General features: G+C 44.2%; 1 protein-coding gene across 1 annotated transcript in view; it reads left to right on the top strand.

Moving 5' to 3' along the window:
* ogfod2 (2-oxoglutarate and iron-dependent oxygenase domain containing 2) overlaps positions 1–18799 on the top strand; it is an 82097-nt gene that overhangs the window by 9147 nt on the left and 54151 nt on the right. Inside the window, 3 exon segments of the mRNA XM_051950713.1 lie at positions 17387–17452; positions 17455–17499; positions 17591–17690. Of these exon segments, the coding sequence (XP_051806673.1) occupies positions 17387–17452; positions 17455–17499; positions 17591–17690 (211 nt within the window).

Here is an 18799-nt window from a genome sequence, read left to right as displayed (position 1 = left end):
GAAGTGGTTGATAGATGTATGGCACAAATGATCATTTACTATTGAATGAATCACATTTGGACATATCTGTCAATGGGCCAAAAAGTTACTTTCACTTCCTGGCACAGACTTATTTACACACGCGCTCACGGCTTGTCACGTAAATTATTAAGAAAAGTACTCAGAGAGCCCAGTGCTCCACCAAGACTGGTCATTCCCTGACCTTGCGCTTAACACAGGCGTGTTATGCATGTGTACATACCGAATCGTGTGATCTAAATATGTAGCGGGCGCGAATTGATGGGACTCAGAAACACCCTCACAATTTAATCAGTCGTTCCTTCTATCATTTTCGATATGTTCACAGTGGTGGATTTGTAGTAGGATCACAATCATGTGATCGTCAGCAGGACTTGTTGCCATGGTTACTGTTCCGCTATCAGACGCCGTGCCACTGTCTCAATGGAAATCCTTAACAAATCCCTGGATCCAAACTTTAAGCTGCATCACTGCCAAAATCTAATCACTTGGTCCTTGTGTCATTTCTAACCTTCCCTGAAAATTTCACCCAAATCTCTTTGTTTTAGAGCAGGGGTCGGCAACTCGCGGCTCTGGAGCCGCATGCGGCTCTTTCAGCCCTTTGTTGTGGCTCCCTGTAACTTTGGAAAATAAATTGTTTTGCCTTTCAGGCGCGTTTCAATGCATTTTAATATAGAGAGTTTTAATGTGAAATTACCGCTCTTATTTTGATGTCACTCCACCGGATGTGCTGCGGTTTTCCCCTGGGACATGAGAGCGCAAAGTTGATGCAGAGAAGATGGAGAAGCAACGCCTGTAGTTTCACATCGTTTTGTACTCAAGAATGGCAAGCCTGTATATTAAAGCTCCACTCCAAGGAAGGCACGTCTTGTTTTTGAGTCAAAAGTACTCACGAGTACTAAGGTAAACTACGGATAATTGTCTTGCTCAGTATCTACTCTTTGATATGTCAGGTTAATACACGTTACTCGCAAGAGCACGGCTCGACACCACATCCAGCATTCAGGCAGCAGATCAGAGAGTCAGAGGAGTGCCGTCTTGGAAAATAGGGCAGCAACTTACCGGAGAAAAGTTATTAGCTTAAGATAAATAGATTTTACAAGTTAAATAGACATTCGCAAAATATTGATTTCCAGCTAACATTACGTAACATATGAGGTCCAGGAGCAAAAATGACATTAACCAAGTAAGATAAATATTAGTGGAAGGACACAATTAAAAAAATGAATCTATCTAATTAGAGGCTTTGTAAATAATTAATCACGACTGATTAACAAGGGCATAGAGGTAAAAAAGCGATATATGCAGTGTTGTCTTCATTTTAAATGCCAAAAGGATTTTGCGGCTCCCGGTGGTTTCTTTTCTGTGGGAAACGGGTTGGAATGGCTCTTTGAGTGTTAAAGGTTGCCGACCCCTGTTTTAGAGTAATGTTGAAAACAGGAATGATTCACATATGACGATCATCACATAACTCCGCCGTGTTCCTTGGCGGAATAATTAGTCTAACTTACTTTCATTCTTTCAGTGCTCCAGCAGATTTGGATGCAGCAATTTCCATCATGGTGATCTATCTGGTCTGTGTCTGTGAACGTTCTCATTCATCCAGGTCATCTTAAGGTGAAGGGTTAGTTTAGGCAGTTGCCTGAACATAAACCCATCACCTATCTGGTCTGTTCAACTGAGACAATTGAACCAAACTGAAGCAATTTAATGACACTTGGGGAAACCTGTGCAGGTGCTCTGAGTTTAGTAGATGATTAGTGTGTGACACTCAGTTTAAAACATTCATCCCCTGCAAAATTTGGGCAGATTTCTTCACAGTATTCTAATTTTTCGAATTCCTGTTTTTGTGGGTTTTATGAGCTGTAAGCCCAAATTATGTAAAAATAAACAAATAAATACTTCATTATTTGAATTGTGGGCCGTGAATCCATAATCTATGAAAGTTTCACTTTTTCCATGGTATTATGGAAATAAATGAACTTTTCCACGATATTCTAATTTTTTGGAAAGGGTCTGTATATTAGAGATTGCTTTTTTTTTATTTTATTTTTTTTAAATCAAACCATTTGAATTACATACATGTGGAACTTATTTGGCCCCAAAAATCGGGGTGCAAATCTCAGCAGATCCAAAATGTGTCCTGCAGAATAATGCATCCCCTGTCCTGCTGAATAATGCACCCCCCTTGTTATTGCGGTTACGGACATTTTTAGATCTAATAATACAAAACACATTAGAGATAGGGGTTTTCTAATCAAACCATGTGAATTACATACATGTGGAGCTTATTTGACCCCAAAAACGGGGTGCAAATCTCGGCAGATCCAAAATGTGTCCTGCCGAATAATGCATCCCCCTTGTAATTGTGGTTATGGACATTTTTACATCTAATAACACAAAACACATTAGAGATCAGGGCTTTTTAAAAAAAAAAAAAAAAATCAAACCATGTGTATTACATAAACGTGGAATAATGTATCCCCTCCTTACTGTAAATGAATGAGCTTCGGGCATATTTTTCAACATGTAGACATTACATTTTGAATTTCTAACCTGCTCGTCTCACTTTATTTCTGGATATGCCTGAATCAAACGCTTCAAGATATCTAATGGACTGTAATACGAAGAAATCCGAGCTTTCATATAGCATCCTTTCATTATTACTGTGCCGTAAAAAACATTTGGCGTCTCTTTCCAGTTTAGCGGAGCGGGTGCGCTTCCGTGACCTGCATGGAGATCTTGGCTGGCAGGCACAACTCGGCACAACACCTGTTCCTATGGTCCTGTCTCTGGTTGCCTGGTTACAGACGCTGCTGCTGCCGTGTGTTTGAAAATGTCTACACCTGAAACTCCACCACATCCAAAGAAGCAAAACCGTTTTCAAAAGCACAGACTGGAAGATTAGAACCCCTGGCCTGACAGCGTTAGTGGCAATAGGTACAAGGCAAACTGTGTTTTTCTGTTGCTCATAGACTAGCTGAAGTAAGGCAGCATCAGAGACCAACGTGTTAGAAACATGAGAATATAGAGGCTCCAACCTAGCCTAGCCGTGCTAGACAACCCACGGCAACGGATTTAATTCTCTGCCAGGGTGGGTCTAGTTACCCTCGGTAAGCCTTGAGGTTGGATGCTCCTAAAACTGGCCGACGAATCACCATGAAGTGTAGAGTCAGAAGGCGGGCGTAACTAAGTGACAACAGAGGCGCGACGATTCTGACAGAAACAACCGGAAACAACCTTAGAAACAAGGATAGACAAGAAGATGGCAAAAACGACAACAGTTGTTGAGCTCCATTAGCACCGACTCTGAATAATCTTTCTATTATCATGTCTGTAATATACTTGAGCTTCACCCATTGACTGTATAAATAAGACTTCAACGAACTCCCGCATCCTCTGATTTCCGGCGCTCTAGGAGCTACGTCAGCCTATTCGTTGTGCTGATTGGTTGTATACCTACCCAATTGCTGCAGAGTGATTTGAAAGACAACCTTTTAGCCCGACTCCCTCCCTGTCGAGAGTTCCTAGACCCTTGCGTCTTCAGACATGGGTCTAGCACGGCTCGGCTAGCTCCAACCAGCAGGTCACAGTTTTTCATCCCCAATCATCTCCTGGTAAGGGACATCATGATGAGATCATCTTGATTTCCTACAGTATATGGTTGTGACCTAACCAGGGGATGCTTATAATCATACTGATGTGGCCGTAGACTCTGCAGTATTTTAATGACTCAATAAATGCCTGCATTGTTTATTTTTTAAAATAGCCTATATGTGATCAATAAATGGCCTTTCCCTATCTGAAGAAAAACTCATTCAGAACTCTGATATGGTAAAAGTACTAAATAAATAAATCAATAAATACATGCATACACACATAAACAAGCTAATACATTAACCGTGTTAAGATGAGATTTAGATTTAGATGAAAAAATATAGAGAATTTCTTTGTCCTGTATTCTGCATTCAGTTGTTAATGTTTTTGCAGCACACAGTATTGCACACTGGTTAGTCATTTTATTTTATTAGTATGGTTTCACTGTTTAAAATGATGCCACTTCTTTTCAGACAGAACCTGTGATCATAAAACAATTCAAAATTTTTAGTTCCGTGTTAATAAAGCACTTAAAGCTTTAAGTATGGCTTAATGCTTTTTTTCAACATCAAATATACCACTCCTTGGGTGGTTGTGACCCCGAGTTCAGTAAAGTTGGAAAGATATTCACAGATTCAGTCTTCCAGCATCAATAACTCGCTAGATATGCTTTGTCAAAACATAAACGATACCTCTTTCCCATCGTTGTAAGGCAAACAATTTCCTACAAGCTCAGTTTGATCAAAAGTAGCTGTCTTTCAAGTTGCAGGAATAACATTGGTGTCTATGGAGTGCACAGGTACCGTCTGCAAATTGCAACACCGCTGCAACAGCAAAGAGAGACACAAATATTTAATAATTTCACTCTTATACATTGTAGTATCACCAGAATCACTGCGGCCTCAACTGGCTCCTGTTGACAAATTTTAATAAAACATGTAACTTTGATTGATGCAATGCTGGCGTGACCGCAGTGCACACGTCTGATGTTGCTCACTATGGTCCAAAGGACCGCTCAAGGAGTTTGTGTGATTGCTCAGACTCACGAAAAATTAGAGGGAACATTGATTACACCGTTACAAAAATTTTTTTTTGCAAGTTATCTAGGTTTTTTCAACTGAATTAGGACCATTTTGCACTGCTAAATCCAAAAATGTGTTGTGCCCTGTGACAGACTGGCGACCTGTCCTGGGTGTCCCCTGCTTTCGCCCAAGTCAGCTGGGATAGGCTCCAGCACCCTCCACGACCCTACTGAGGATAAAGCGGTGTATGGAGAATGGATGGATGGAAATCCAAAAATGATATCTATTTTTCTCAATCAGGTCAGGTTTTTTTGCTAATTTGATTTTGAAAAATTTGATCTTCTCACAAAATTGATTACATTTTTGTGACTTTATCAGTTGATTTTTCATATTGTTCTCACCCAAAATAGGTTTTAAGAGAAAAAAAATCATTTTCTAACAGGATGTATTTATTAAGTGTTACAAACTTTAATTTCTGTAAATTGAATAATAGACATTGATAAAGGTAAGTACACGTAAATTGAACATTAAGTCGTCACTGTGCAAAATTCAGGGCATGAACTTTCATTTCCTCAAACCTCTCGAATGCTCAGCAGCAGGGATGTCTCTCTTCAGAGTCCAGCAGTAATCAGCCATCATGACTGCATCCTATGTAGCATCATATGTAGCATAGTTCAGAAAGTTGACCTGATTGAGCGAAACCAATGTGATTTTTGGATTCAGCACACACAAAATTATCCTAAATCAGCTCATCAGCTCAAAAAACTTTAAACGACATGATAAAATATAAAGCTGTATATTGTATACAAAAGCAATTGAAAGCATACCTTCACTTTCAAGGCACTGATGCCAAGGACATGGGCTGCTGACTTAAGTTTGGCAGTGCGATTAGCGCTGCTGTGAAAATAGAGGTAGAGCTCTTGTAGATAGTCTCGAAATGTCCCCATGTACCTGACCTCGTTAGATGAAACCTTGCAGGCCAGGGCAAGGCAATGGGCAGCACATGCAACGAAAACTAGCTTGGGGAAGCAGTCGGTCAGCTGCTTTGCAACCCCATTAACTTTACCTTTTAAAGAAGGAAAAAAAAGTCAAATAATACTGTGTATGTTATGCAGTACAATTCCAGTTCCAAGATCATACAGCCTGTTTGTTGGGAGTCCCTTCTCCTGGATGACATCCTTCACAGCAGCAACTATCGTGTCAGCTTTACCATCATCCACAGATACAAGGTCAAGGAACTGGTTAAAAACCTGCCCTTCCTTGTCTAGGTACCTAAAATAAAATAAAAATTAAATTAATGTCATATAATTCCAGGGTATTACCATGTTAATGTTAATAAATCACCTTAACAGTTTGCAAATCATACCTGATTTGCCTGTCCCGCTGTCGACTTACAGAGAAATCTGTTGTTTCGTCGATTTCCAGGCTGATGGCTTTTGAGGACTTTATACCTTCCAGGATAGGCTCCTCAATTACCCTTGCCAGGATCTCCAACATTTCTTCTACCATTCTGTGGGATCTGTAGTTTTTCTCACCAACCTTTGGATAGATTAACAATTTTAGCTCATACATTATATGTAATAGATCAGTTACAATATTAGCCAGCATTGAAATCAGCTTTACCTTGAGTTTGGTAAAAATAGTCACATCCCAAAAGCTCGGCCAAACTTAATGCCTTTTGGTAATTTGTGTGGTGTGCAATTTCATTTTTAGCAAGCCAATACAGGCACTTGAATCCTCCAATTATGGCCTCATGCTCAAGGATGATGTTTGGTTCAAATGCCTGCATCACTGAGTAACCTGTAAAATTAACACAGAAATGACTTGAGTAAAAAAAAATACATAGTTATGTAATTGTATAAGTTAAATTAGGACATACCAGATGCAAGTGATCATTGCTTCTCCATGCTCTGTTTATGAAGGTCAGAGGTTATGTGTCGGTCTATGTAATCTTTCTGGAAAACAAGAGCTCCAACTTCAATAAAAGCCCTTTGTGAAGGTCCTTTTTTTGGGATTGGGTTATGCGTGCACATGCAGCAACACATCCCTGGGGAAGAAGAAACAAACAAAAAAGTAAATAAAATAAAGCAGCTAGTCAAATGTGGTAGGATTTTAAAGCCTTAAAACAGATGCTTACAGTCCTGATCAGACATACCATGTTTGGTGAGGTATAACCAGGACTTGTACTGTGGCATTCAAGCCACTGTGGGTTCCACACAGATTTCCGGTGCTTTAAGTCATCTGTAATGAATACATTGTGATTAGAGGCAATTTTACAATAATTATGCTGTTACATTAACTTTATGTGGAGGAGTGGGATACCTGTAGGTGTGGCGTCTTTTGGGAGACCTTCATTCACTGTCTCTACAGTTGGCCTTTCTATCTGTGCACTTGGCCCTGACTCGTCACTCCACTCTCTCTTGCCATGCTGCCGCTTGGCCCTGCATTTTCCCTAACAACTGACATCTGGGGTGTTGGAATATTTCTTGAATTTTTTACTAACTTTCAATGTCATCAGCTGAGGTTCAAGGAAACAATATTGACCATATGTCTAATAAAAGGCATGTTGTCTGGTAAATTAAAGCCCTGATTTCACATAAATTTCATAAATGATTTTTAATGAAGTTTTCCAACAGCACATTGTAGGACGTTTTCCTTATATAAAACTTTGCATCCCACCTGCGGTGTTTCACTTCTTTCATCTTCACTCTGTCTCTTACGCTTGAAATAGTTTTCAATTGGCTTCATGTCTTGAAGAAGAAAATGTCATAGTCAGCAGGGTTCTCGCCAGGATTTTTTTTCAGCGTAACGGCAGTTCCTCCTGCACGCGCGCGCGCGCAATAGACGGGAACGCGCGCGCGCAATAGACGGGAACGCACGCGCGCAATAGACGGGAACGCGCATGCACGCATGCGCAATAGACGGGAACGGGTCAATCGACAGGAAAGTACGGCTGAGGTGGGGAGACATAAATTAACCTAGATAGGCACCCAGTTGATAAAAACAAACGCACATGGCGTTATCTGTCAAAATAACAGCACAGCGGCCCTAATCAGAGTGTTAACCCTTCCTGTTCGGCCCCCGACCGTGGTCAGGAAGCTCGGGGTTAACCCCCTTCACTTCCTCAGCAGCCGTAGAGGCAAGACACAGGAGCCCAGCCGTTATCGAAGAACACTGCAGCCTTTATTGTCTATCAACAATGGTTGAACCGCACAGTACCACCAACCCAGCAACTACACACCTTCTCTCCTCCTCCGACTGCACCACTCGCTCTCCCCTCCCTCCCCTCCCTCCCACACGCACACGCTGCTCTCTCTCCCACGCTCATGACGGAGCCACACACTCTCATAACAACAGCGTAATCTTTGAAATGCGCTGGCGTATGCGGCCCTAATCACAGCGTAATCTTTTTAAACTGAGCGTAACGGGCCATTAAGACTGCGTAACGGCCCGTTATGACAGCATAACGAAGCCGTTACGCTGAAATGCTTGGCGAGAACCCTGGTCAGTCTCTGAAACAAAACAGTGGTACAATAACAAAAAGCCAGTGTATGAGGAAGGAAATAGTATATAATCAACAATAACTTAGTGTATTCAAGAACGCTGATTTTATTATTACCGTATTTCACGACTATAAGGCGCACATAAAAGTCTTAGATTTTCTTTCAAATTGTGCGGCGCGTCCTATGGTGCAGTGCGTCCTGTGTGTGTTGTTGTAAGGTGGACGTTAGGACCAGGTGGTTTTTTCCACGCATCACCATCGCTGTTGATCTGTGACTCTATGCGTGCCCATCTCACAGCCGATGTGAAAAACAAGGAAGCAAATGAACTCTGAGCTTGCTGTCATTCCGCCTGGGAGGCCTGACAAAGGGAACTCCAACCGCTGGGACATCGGTCGGTGAAACCGGCCGTTCAAAGTAAGGCTGGCAAGCGGCGTGGGAGGCATGGATGACCGATGGAGACCAACAGTTTCACTAAAGGAGTAGGAAGGGCAGCCGCCCGGGCAAGTTAACGCGCACAATTTGTGAATGGGGATTGTAGATGCTTGGGCTAACCGTGTCTGCTAGGCACTCGTTAGTTCGAGCTTTCGCAAAGCCGGGCATCATTTCCGAGGAGCCGCACGGCACGGAAAGTGACTCTGACAGTGAAGAAAGTGAGCCTGGCATGTTTGATGGAGGTTTAGCGCAGCTGTTCAATTCAGAAACAGAGGATGAGGACTTCCATGGGTTTGATTGATGACGATTACCGGTAAAAAAAATGTGAATACCAAACTCAGTTTTGCTCCCGCTCTATTTTTAAATACGCACACTTGTGTGCTTGTTTTATCCGTGTGTTTTACCATGCCCGCGCCTATTGATGATTAAAAAAATGTTAGTACTTTGTAATCAATACTTAAATAAAGCACAACCAAACTCAGTTTTGCTCCCGCTCTATTTTTAAATACATACACTTGAATGCTTGTGTGTGTTGTTGTTGTTGTAAGGCCGACGTAGTAGAGGACACCATGAGAACGTTAAAGGGGGAAGTGTGGGCGTGGATTGTATATAAAACCCTCGCCATATAATCAGGTGCGCCTTATGTGTGTGTTAAATACAGTAATGGCACACATAACTGAGACTGCGCCTTTTGGTACAGTGCGCCTTTTGGTCGTGAAAATACGGTAAAATTGTAAACTAAATATGAACAAGTAACAGTTACAATAGGTAAATTTTCAGTCACCTTTTCCCCACTCAATATTTATTTATGAATATTTAATAGCAAAATGAAGTGCAACAGTGATTGCCTTATTAGCCAATGACTGGAAGCTCTCACGAGGAAAGTGAGTTTGTTTATTTGTTCTGTCGCATGTATTTTTAAATGAAGAAATACAGAACTTTCTTGCAAGGCCACGTGTCCAAGTCGACTTACTTTACAGATGCCTTGTCCAATAACCAGTCTAGCATTACCATAACCCGTTGGAGCCGCGAACCGGAGAGATAACAAATAGGAGCGCTGTTGTTGTGAACTGGGAAGCTAGTGCTAGTGACGGATACTAGCCGCTACGGCTAACACCTTCTTCCCTGCTCGTTAACGCTCGAGGCTCCCGCTGTCAGTGACTGCCGGCTATCGGTCCACAGCTCCTTGGACTGTTTCTTGGTTTTGCTTTTCTGACAACTGCTGCTGTACATCAGTGGTTGCGGCTGCTGCTGCTGCTGCTGTCAGGGGCAGGAGGCTGCACAGTAGGCTTAGCCCGAGAGGAGGGACCCAGGCTGAGTATTTTATTTAACGTTACAAACCGCAACAAAGAACACTTTGGACCCTACCTTTAAGATATCGTTGCTGTTAAATACAGCAGTGCATCTTTTCAGACATTTAATGATTTCAATTTAGGGGATGAAAATGTATTAAAGTTACTTACTTACCTCTGAGACACTTGAAGCAAGCAGGGCTGTGCAACGCTGCAGGTGGTGTCGAGCTAATGAGCGCTTAGCAAGGTGGGTCGGGCTGGCGGAATACACGAGTGCGCGTGCGTGTTGGTGTGTGTGTGCGCCTGACGACCCAGTGAGAGATAGACAGGTGGACTGTTTTCCCTACGCTGTGCCAGTAATTATGACCGCGCATTTTTAAAAAAAAAAAATCATCTTCTTGGGTGGGTGTCAATCTACTTGGGTGGGCCCATAGGTATACTAGATGCCTCATGCCACTGTCCAGCATAGGTTGGCGATGCGTCAGTGCGCCGCCATCTTGGAGCGGGAGTGAAGTTGTAAACAACCAACTTGGTATATGCGAGACCATTACACAGACACAGTTTTCCGCTCATAACTTACCTTGTAATGCATAGATTTCGACATGGTATGGCTCATTTGAAAGCTTACGAGGTCGTCTTTTGATTACATTACATATATATTATGGTGTCAATCAGCACAACAAGTTTTAGGGACCTTTTTCCTGCAACTGTTTGTTGTGTTGACCTGTTGTGATGTCAGGTTTCTCTGATCACCATGATAAGCAGCTTCTAAGTTTTATTACCTCCGCCAGGAGGTTATGTAATCACCGGAGTTTGTCTGTCTGTCTGTCCGTCTGTCTGTGTGTGTGTGTGTGTGTGTGTGTGTGTGTTTGTGTCTGTCTGTCTGTTTGTCTGTTAACAGCATAACTCAAAAAGTCATGGACGGATTTTCACCAAATTTTTACAGGATGAAGAGCACGAGTAAGAATCGATTAGATTTTGGAGGTGATCCGAATCACCATCTGGATCCAGGAATTTAGGCTGCCGGCGGCTGCCAGGCGGCCATATCTCAATTGACCTTCGACCTTCAAAAAATTCCTGGATCCAGACGGTGATTCGGATCACCTCCAAAATCTAATCGATTCTTACTCGTGCTCTTCCGGACATCCTGTAAAAATTTGGTGAAAATCCGTCCATGACTTTCTGAGTTATGCTCTTAAAAGACAGACAGACATACACGGACACGCAGACGGACAGACAGACAAACGGGATGGCGGAGGTATGCGCTCTCCGAGTGCTTTTCTAGTTTATTTAGTCTACTGATTACTTTTTTGTGCCGCATTTCCTTTTTTTTTTTTGTCTGCATTTATTCTCATTGTTTAACTCCATGGAAGGGGTGTCAACACTTTATGAGATTAATGCATATTTTAGTCTTGCAGCCAAATATCTTATTATTTAGTGCATGTGTGTGACCATCACCAGCCCTCCCTGAAAGCTAAGCTGACACTCTTTATTACATTTCCCTGTTAAGAGCCAGGGAGGGCAGTGCTACACTCAGTGGTGATGTGAGGGGAAACAAAGGGTGGACAGGACGAGAGGGGACGGACCGGGACTAGCAAGCGGTGCTATTACATCTGAAGAATATCAGGTGTTGTGTTATTCCCAACTAATAATTACCCATCAATAAGACAAACAAGCAAACACATACACAAGAGAACAGAAAACCAAACAAACAATAAATAAATAAATGAATAATTAGCCAGACAGTACTGAACACCATAGTTGTGGGTGTCATGTTAATATAGAGTGGAATAGGCCAGAAGATACTAGAGAAAAGGAGAGAGGGTTTAGTGTGAGATTAGACTCTGGAGAGAGTCTCAGCACATTCCGGCGGGTCCCATCACTGCTCAACAGCGGAACTCGACAGGAGCTGGTGGGACCTGAGCAAACATGCACATGCAAGTGTGAAAGACCCCGAAGCCCAGAACAGCCATCACAGCAATGCAGGCCAAGCCGACAGGGCGCCCCCCCACAGGCCGCAGGAGCCACAGGGCAGCGCCCCCAGAGAGCAACCGGGGCCACCGTGTACCACATGGACCCCGAAGACAAGAGGGAGCAGCTACCGACACCCCCAGCACGCCAGAACCGACCCAGGCAGCCTGGGCAAGAGGACCCACCCGCCACCCAAACCCCAACCCCGCCCGCCCCAGCCCCCACCAGACCCCCGCACCCCACCCGCCCACACCCCACCCACACCCCACCCCAGGGGGGCTGATGGCCCCAAGCAGCCAGGAAGCCAGACACAGGGGCAGAGCGCCCCACCGAAGGGACGCAACCAGCCCATCACCGGGCAGGCCGCCACCGGAGGCCGGCCAGAGGGAACCGGAGCCGGGACCCAATGCGAGTCCAGAGGGCAAAAATGGACAGAGCGGTGGGGCCCGGCAACGCCAATGGGGGGCACCCCGCATACCCACCCGCACCAGCCCCCGGGCGAGCACAGCACACCCAAGGCCCCCACATCCCGCGACACGAACCAACCCCCCACCAGGACAGAGCCACCCACACCACCAGCCCGCACCACAGCCATAGCACCTACCAGGACAGCCAATCCAGATCCCGCAGCCCAGCAAGAGCCACCGCACCAGCCGGGACCAGTCGGACACGCAGGAGAACCCCACAGGCCACGGCCCCCCAGCCCCGGGGACCCCCAGCCACAATGACACGGATGATGGTACACCCCACCGCCCCATAGCCGTATGGGGGCCAGATCCCACCAGCGGGCCATAACTGTGAAACCCACCCATTACTCTCCCGATCCCTAACGGGAAACATTATCCCAGCACTGTGATAGTGTAACCCTGAGTGTCATGTGGTGCATTAAAAGTGGGGAGGCTGGGGGGGCGTCAGCCAACCCAGACCTACCCCAAGGTGAGTGTGTGTGGTGCATTAAAAAAAAGATTGGAGAGCAGGGGAGGCAGGCAAGAGGGTGATGAGGGGGAGACAGGGCCGTATAGCCCTGCCACCCGCCCCACCACAGTGTCCATGGTTCCCACCCCCACCTGCCCTCGGGGCCCTAGCTGTTGTGTCCCTATATGTGCCTAAAGGTTGCTATTTACAGTGAGGTGTGAAAAATGTGAAGTGCACAATCAGAGGCAGTCTGGTGTGGATCCGGCCCAAGAGGACAGAGCAGTGGGGGAGGCAGGTAGCAAGACCACCGGTACTGACACAGAGGGCCCCCAGAGCCAAGAGGCAAGGGACCGGGGAGGGCCCACACGAACCAACTGGCCCAGCCGGCACAAGAACCCCCGGGAGCTGCAGATCAGAGCAGCGCCCCGGCAGGCACCATAGCCCCAACACAGGTCAGCTGCACACGGCACCCCACCCCGAAGGGGGGACCAGGCCGCGCCACAAGGAAGCGAGGGCCACAAGCCGCCACGCCCACCCAGGAGCCAGTACGCCAAGGATGCAGGGTGCCCATCCCGCAGCGCCTCCGAGACCCCACCCACCCCACCACACCCCAGGACAGCACCAGGCCCGGACGGAGGCCCCCAGCCAGCAGAAACTGGACTCCAGTGGCGGCACGCAGGCCAGGATCAAGGCCTGTGCCCAGGTGGGCCAGAGCCACCCCCCAGAGAGAACACCCAGCCCACGCCAGACCGCCCGCCCGCAGAGGGCCACCGGCCCCCCACAGGAGAGGGAGAGGGCGAGGAGGAGCGGGCAGGCAGGAGAGCAGGGAGGAGGAGGGAAGCGGAGCAGGAAGGGACAGGGGAGCAACGGAGGGACCGACCCACCCCAAGCCCCAGGACCAGCCAGGCGCCCCAGAAGAGATCAGCCGCCGACACCCCGAGGTCCAGGGAGAGTGTGCAGACCCAGCAGACCCAGAGCTCAATGGGGGAGACACCGGAGACATCCACCACCAGGGAGAGGGTCCCAAGCCACCCCGACCCTGCAGAGCCAGAGAGCAACCCCGGGAACCATAGGGAAAGGACACCACCAGTGCATGCACACGGTCTTGAAGTCCATGGTGGATTCTGTGTGATTAGTGCCCAGAATTGATAGACAGGTGTACATAGCCAAAGAGCGTGAAAATATGTGTCAGCCATTTTGGGTGCATTGAGTACATGTGTCTGAGTTTGAGAAGCCCATTTTATATAATTTATATTGGGTTATATGCGTTCTATGAAGAACCTTAAATTGGATCAGTTGTAAGTTGTGTTTTTTTGTCATTTTAAATGTGTTTTCACAGATCTGGGTCCAAAAATCAGAGTCAAAGGATTTGGACAAGTCTTCTTCCCATTTGTGAGTTGGTAGGTGAATAGAATCTGTCTTTGAGAGTAAACTATAAATTTTTGAGAGGTTCTTTTTGTTTCTTGGAGACAGTTTCGTAATATTTGACAAATTCAGGTGGCTGTAAATCAGTTGGCTGTGGATTAGACTGAAGCGATGGAATTCTACTTGTAAGCGTCTTCTTTACCTGTAGGTAGTGGAGGAAGTTTCCATTTCTTATTTCAAATGTTTGGAATAAGTTTGTATATGTCCTAAATATGTTATCATCAAAAAGGTGGTGGAGGTGGGTGACTCCTCTCTCTGCCCACGTCCTGAAATAAAGAGCTATTTTATTGTTTGCAAAATCAGGGTTGTGCCAGATTGGGGACAGTATGCTGGGTTTTAATTGGGAGCCTGTGACCTCCAACGTTTCCAACGTTGAAGCAGGAGTGATGTTTAAGGGCAGAAGTGATAAAGGCAGGTCAGAGATTTTGATCTGGTTACAATCTAACTGTTCTATGTTCCAGCCAGGAGTTTATATTCTACATGTGGATGAATCCATTTGGTGATATACTGAAGTTGGTTGGCTAAGTAATAATACATGAAGTCGGGGGCCTCCCAGTCCCCCTTCTGATTTATTCCTCTGGAGGGGGCCAGACTGATTTTAGCCTTTTTGTTCTTTGAATAGAATTTACCAATGGCAGAGTCTAAACGATTGAAACCACTTTGATGTGGGTTTAAACGGAATCATGGAAAAGAGGTAGTTGATTTTAGGTAATATTTTCATTTTTGACTGTAGCTATTCGTCCCAAGAGGGAGATGGGGAGGTTATTCCATCGCCTTAGATCGTCACAGACTTTGTCCAAAAGTGGGGGTGTAGTTCAGGTGAACTAGCTCTTAGAGTTTGGAGGAAATATTTATGCCCAGATATCTGATGTTGCCAGTAGGAATATAATAATTCGAGGTTTGGACTGTGGGATTCCATGAGTTTTCTGTTAAAGGTAATATGATTGATTTTGGACGCAGTTGATGGAGTAGTCTGAAAGATGTGAGAAGGTTGTAATGAGGTTAAATACTTCCTTCACTGAGGTTTTCGGTTCTTGTAGGTAAAGTAAATGTCGTCTGCGTATAGGTTAATTTTGTGTTCAGTCTCCAAAGCGCAGATACCTTTGATATCAGTGCTCTGACATACAGCTGTTGCTAATGGTTTGACAAAGATTGAAAACATATAAAGGAGAGAGTGGGCATCCTTGTCTCGTTCCCCTTTGCAAACTGAAACTTTGTGAAGTGATTCCATTAGGGTTACTGTAGCCTTGGGTGAGTAGTACAGAGCTGATATCCACTGGATAAACGACTCTCCGAAGCCAAATTTGCGGAGCACAGCGAAGAGAAAGGACCAATTGACTTGTCAAAGGCTTTTCTGCATCCAGTGACATAACGATCGCTACTTTATTGTGGTGTTGCGTCAGAGAGATTAGATTAAGAAGTCTTCTGATATTGTTGGTGGAGTGTCGGCCATTTATGAAACCTGTTTGATCATAGTGGATTATTGACGGGATAATTTTCTCCAACCTAGAGGCGAGTGCTTTGACATAATTTGATGTCAGTGATTGATTAGTGACAGAGGTCGATAGCTGGAGGGAAGTGTAGGGTCTTTGTCTGGTTTCAATAATAATTTAATTGCAGCGGTATTCATATGTGAACTTCTATAACCATTATTTAAAAATCTCTGTCACTGTCCTGAAGAACAGGGGTGCTAACATTGACCAGAATTGTTTAAGAAATTCAGCAGGAAAGCCATCAGGACCAGGTGCCTTGCCTGCTGGGCATACTGTCTATAATGCACACTGTAACTCTTTGATAGACAATGGAGCATCTAGTGTGCTCTGTGATCTGATGTTAGTCTCGGGCAAGGGTTAGATTGTCAAGAAAGTTATGAATATCTTCTTCGTTTGGTTGACTGTTGATGAGTACAAGCTTCAGGTAATAATTATAGAAAGTCTGATTAATTTCGTGGCGGTGACTGAGTGTATTTTCCTGAGGGATCTGAATTGCTGTTTATGAAGGATTTTTCTTTATTGCGCTGGAGTTGGTTCGCAGAAATTTTCCTGATTTATTGTTGTGTTCAAAATTATTTTATTCAGCTGTTGTTAATAAGAACTTCTGTTTTCTTTGATAAGATATTATCGAGTTTTAGTTTAACATTTTGTAGTTCAGACCATAATTGATCACTTGGATTTATTGCATAGTTCTCTGTAAGTTCTTTAATTTTTTCCTCAATTTCTTCCTGTAGTTGTTGATCCTTTTTTTTCTTGTACGAGGAGTACGATATTATTTTGCCTCTGATTACGGCTTTTCCAGTTTCCCAAAGTAAAGATGGAGATACTTACTTGTGCCGCATTTCCATATGGGATTAACATCTTTGAACGAATTATACCGCGTATAACAAAAGTCCGCTAGCTTGATGCTATGGGAAAACCCATTGACATGCTAACGGTTAGCATTGGCGTTCGCCGAAAATAGTACAAAGATCAAACTCAACAGCATCGTACTTGCTCAATTCAATAACACAAACGGTAAGTATTCAGTACTCACAGGCATAGATTTTCCTCACTCTGAGAAAAAAGGAACAACAATAACAGCACATAGCTAGCACAAAGTTGGAACCATGCCTAAATTTTTCAATTTACTTGTGTTCCATGCCTGCATGAAAAAAAAGCTAGATATATATTGATTTCATTAACTGCTCATCAAAAACAATATATCCTTTCTAAGTTCAGTATGAGTTTATTTCTGAAACCCAATTTGCCATCTCTGTGTGCACTTCTCCAAAGATATAGCCACAGACTGACAACGTCTTGGTATCATACCATGGGTTTCTGCTAACAATATCTGGTGAAATCTGTGAAAAGTTCAATGGAAAGGGCATACTCACTTGTGGAATGTGATTCCTTGTGCCCTTGTGTTTGGGTTGCGTTGTATTGTGCAGCCCCAGGCCACACAAGACTGTGGCATTTTGAGCTTTTTGGCAATCGGTGTGTGATAAACACGCTTATCGCTGGTTTGTTTACTCCCGCTTGCTCCCGTTCCAAGATGGCGGCGCCATTGACGCATCGCTCACTGGCCGGCGAGGCATCTAGTATATCTATGGGTGGGTCGCCCAAGTAAAGTTTATGTAGGGGAAACACTGGTTAGGAAATCTATGTAAAAAGAATTGTCTACATAATCTGTAATGAAACTAACTGTCAGACTAACTGAACTATGACTGCTTGTTTAGATTTTGCAGGAAGTGGACAGACGAAGGCAACTCAGTGTGACATCTGCCTGTGAGGGCTGCAACTATAAAAGAACATGTACCAGCCTCTACATTCTCATGTGTACTATCTGCAGGTAGGTAGTGCATCAGCCACTGCTAATAGCCATTAATAAATGTGTCACTGACACCTTACTGAGACACATCTTTACTCCACCCTCTCCTCAGGAGTACTACCTCTCGGCAAAGCTCAAGCAGATTGTTGAGTACTGTCAAAGCAGTGGTGCCACTGAAGATGGTCTCTTAGACTTGTTGGAAGAAGAGGCAGGTGAGCTGGAATATGATTTCAATTCTTTTCAGTAACAAAGATTCAAATACAAAGGCTGAATACAGACTCAGACTTTGAAGTACACCAATGACGATTTTCTTTTTCGTTGTTGGTACTACAAATCATATTAATATTGTCTGATTCATAGCAGATTCTATCTGCCTATTAGGATTGACCTAACTATGGAGTCCACAGGAGTGCCATCTAATATAAATAAATAAATGTGGAAAAATAAGAGAAATAAATAAATAATAAATGTGGAAATATAAAGAGAAATAAATAAATAATAAATAAAAAGGAAATTTGTCTTTGGCTTTTACCTTTCTGTTTTTCCTTTATTTATTTATTTATTTCTCTTTATATTTCCACATTTATTTATTTACTTATTTATTTCTCTTATATTCCACATTTATTTATTTATTTATATATTTTTTTCCCTTTTATATTTCCTCAGTCCACCAAGAAAAGGAAAAATGCAAATCAGTTTGCTCTGGGCGAGGATTCTGAACAAGGACTCCTGCCTGACACCAGCTCCCAGGCACGACTGAAGTGAAGCCATGTCACCATTGAGCTCGGCTTATTCTGCCACTGATAAGAAAATAACATTAATTTACCGAATTAGCAGCGTCCTTTCAGTGTCTGATGGCAGAATCAGCCGAAGCTCCCACGGTGACATGGCTTCACTTCAGCCGTGGTCGGAGCTGGCGTCAGGAAAGAAGTCTGTGTGCAGGTACGACTCCCCACCCTGAAAAGGAAAGCCCCGCCCAGAGCAAACTGATTTGCGTTTTTCTATTTCTTGGTGTCAGTCCATCCTGAAATAACCACCAAAAAATAAAATGCAAATCAGTTTGCTTTCTGTTGGTGGACTGAGCTGTCAATCAAATGGCTCGAGGGGGGCTTCCTTCCAGGGTGGATAGTTGTTCCTGATCAGAGGCATATGAAGAGTAGATACGACACGCCCCTCTGAGCGGCGTGTCTACGGCTCATTGTGCAGCATACAGTTGCACACTACGTCAGACGATCAAGACAAAGAAACTTGGAATAACTTTCCACAGGTAAGAATAGTTTTGGGCTCGTTTTTCATTATTAAATCTTGTTGAGGGTCTATG

Source organism: Acanthochromis polyacanthus, chromosome 7, assembly GCF_021347895.1.
Source record: "Acanthochromis polyacanthus isolate Apoly-LR-REF ecotype Palm Island chromosome 7, KAUST_Apoly_ChrSc, whole genome shotgun sequence".
Taxonomy (NCBI): domain Eukaryota; kingdom Metazoa; phylum Chordata; class Actinopteri; family Pomacentridae; genus Acanthochromis; species Acanthochromis polyacanthus.
Note: the sequence above shows the minus strand (reverse complement) of the source record. Positions and strands in the feature narration are given on the sequence as shown.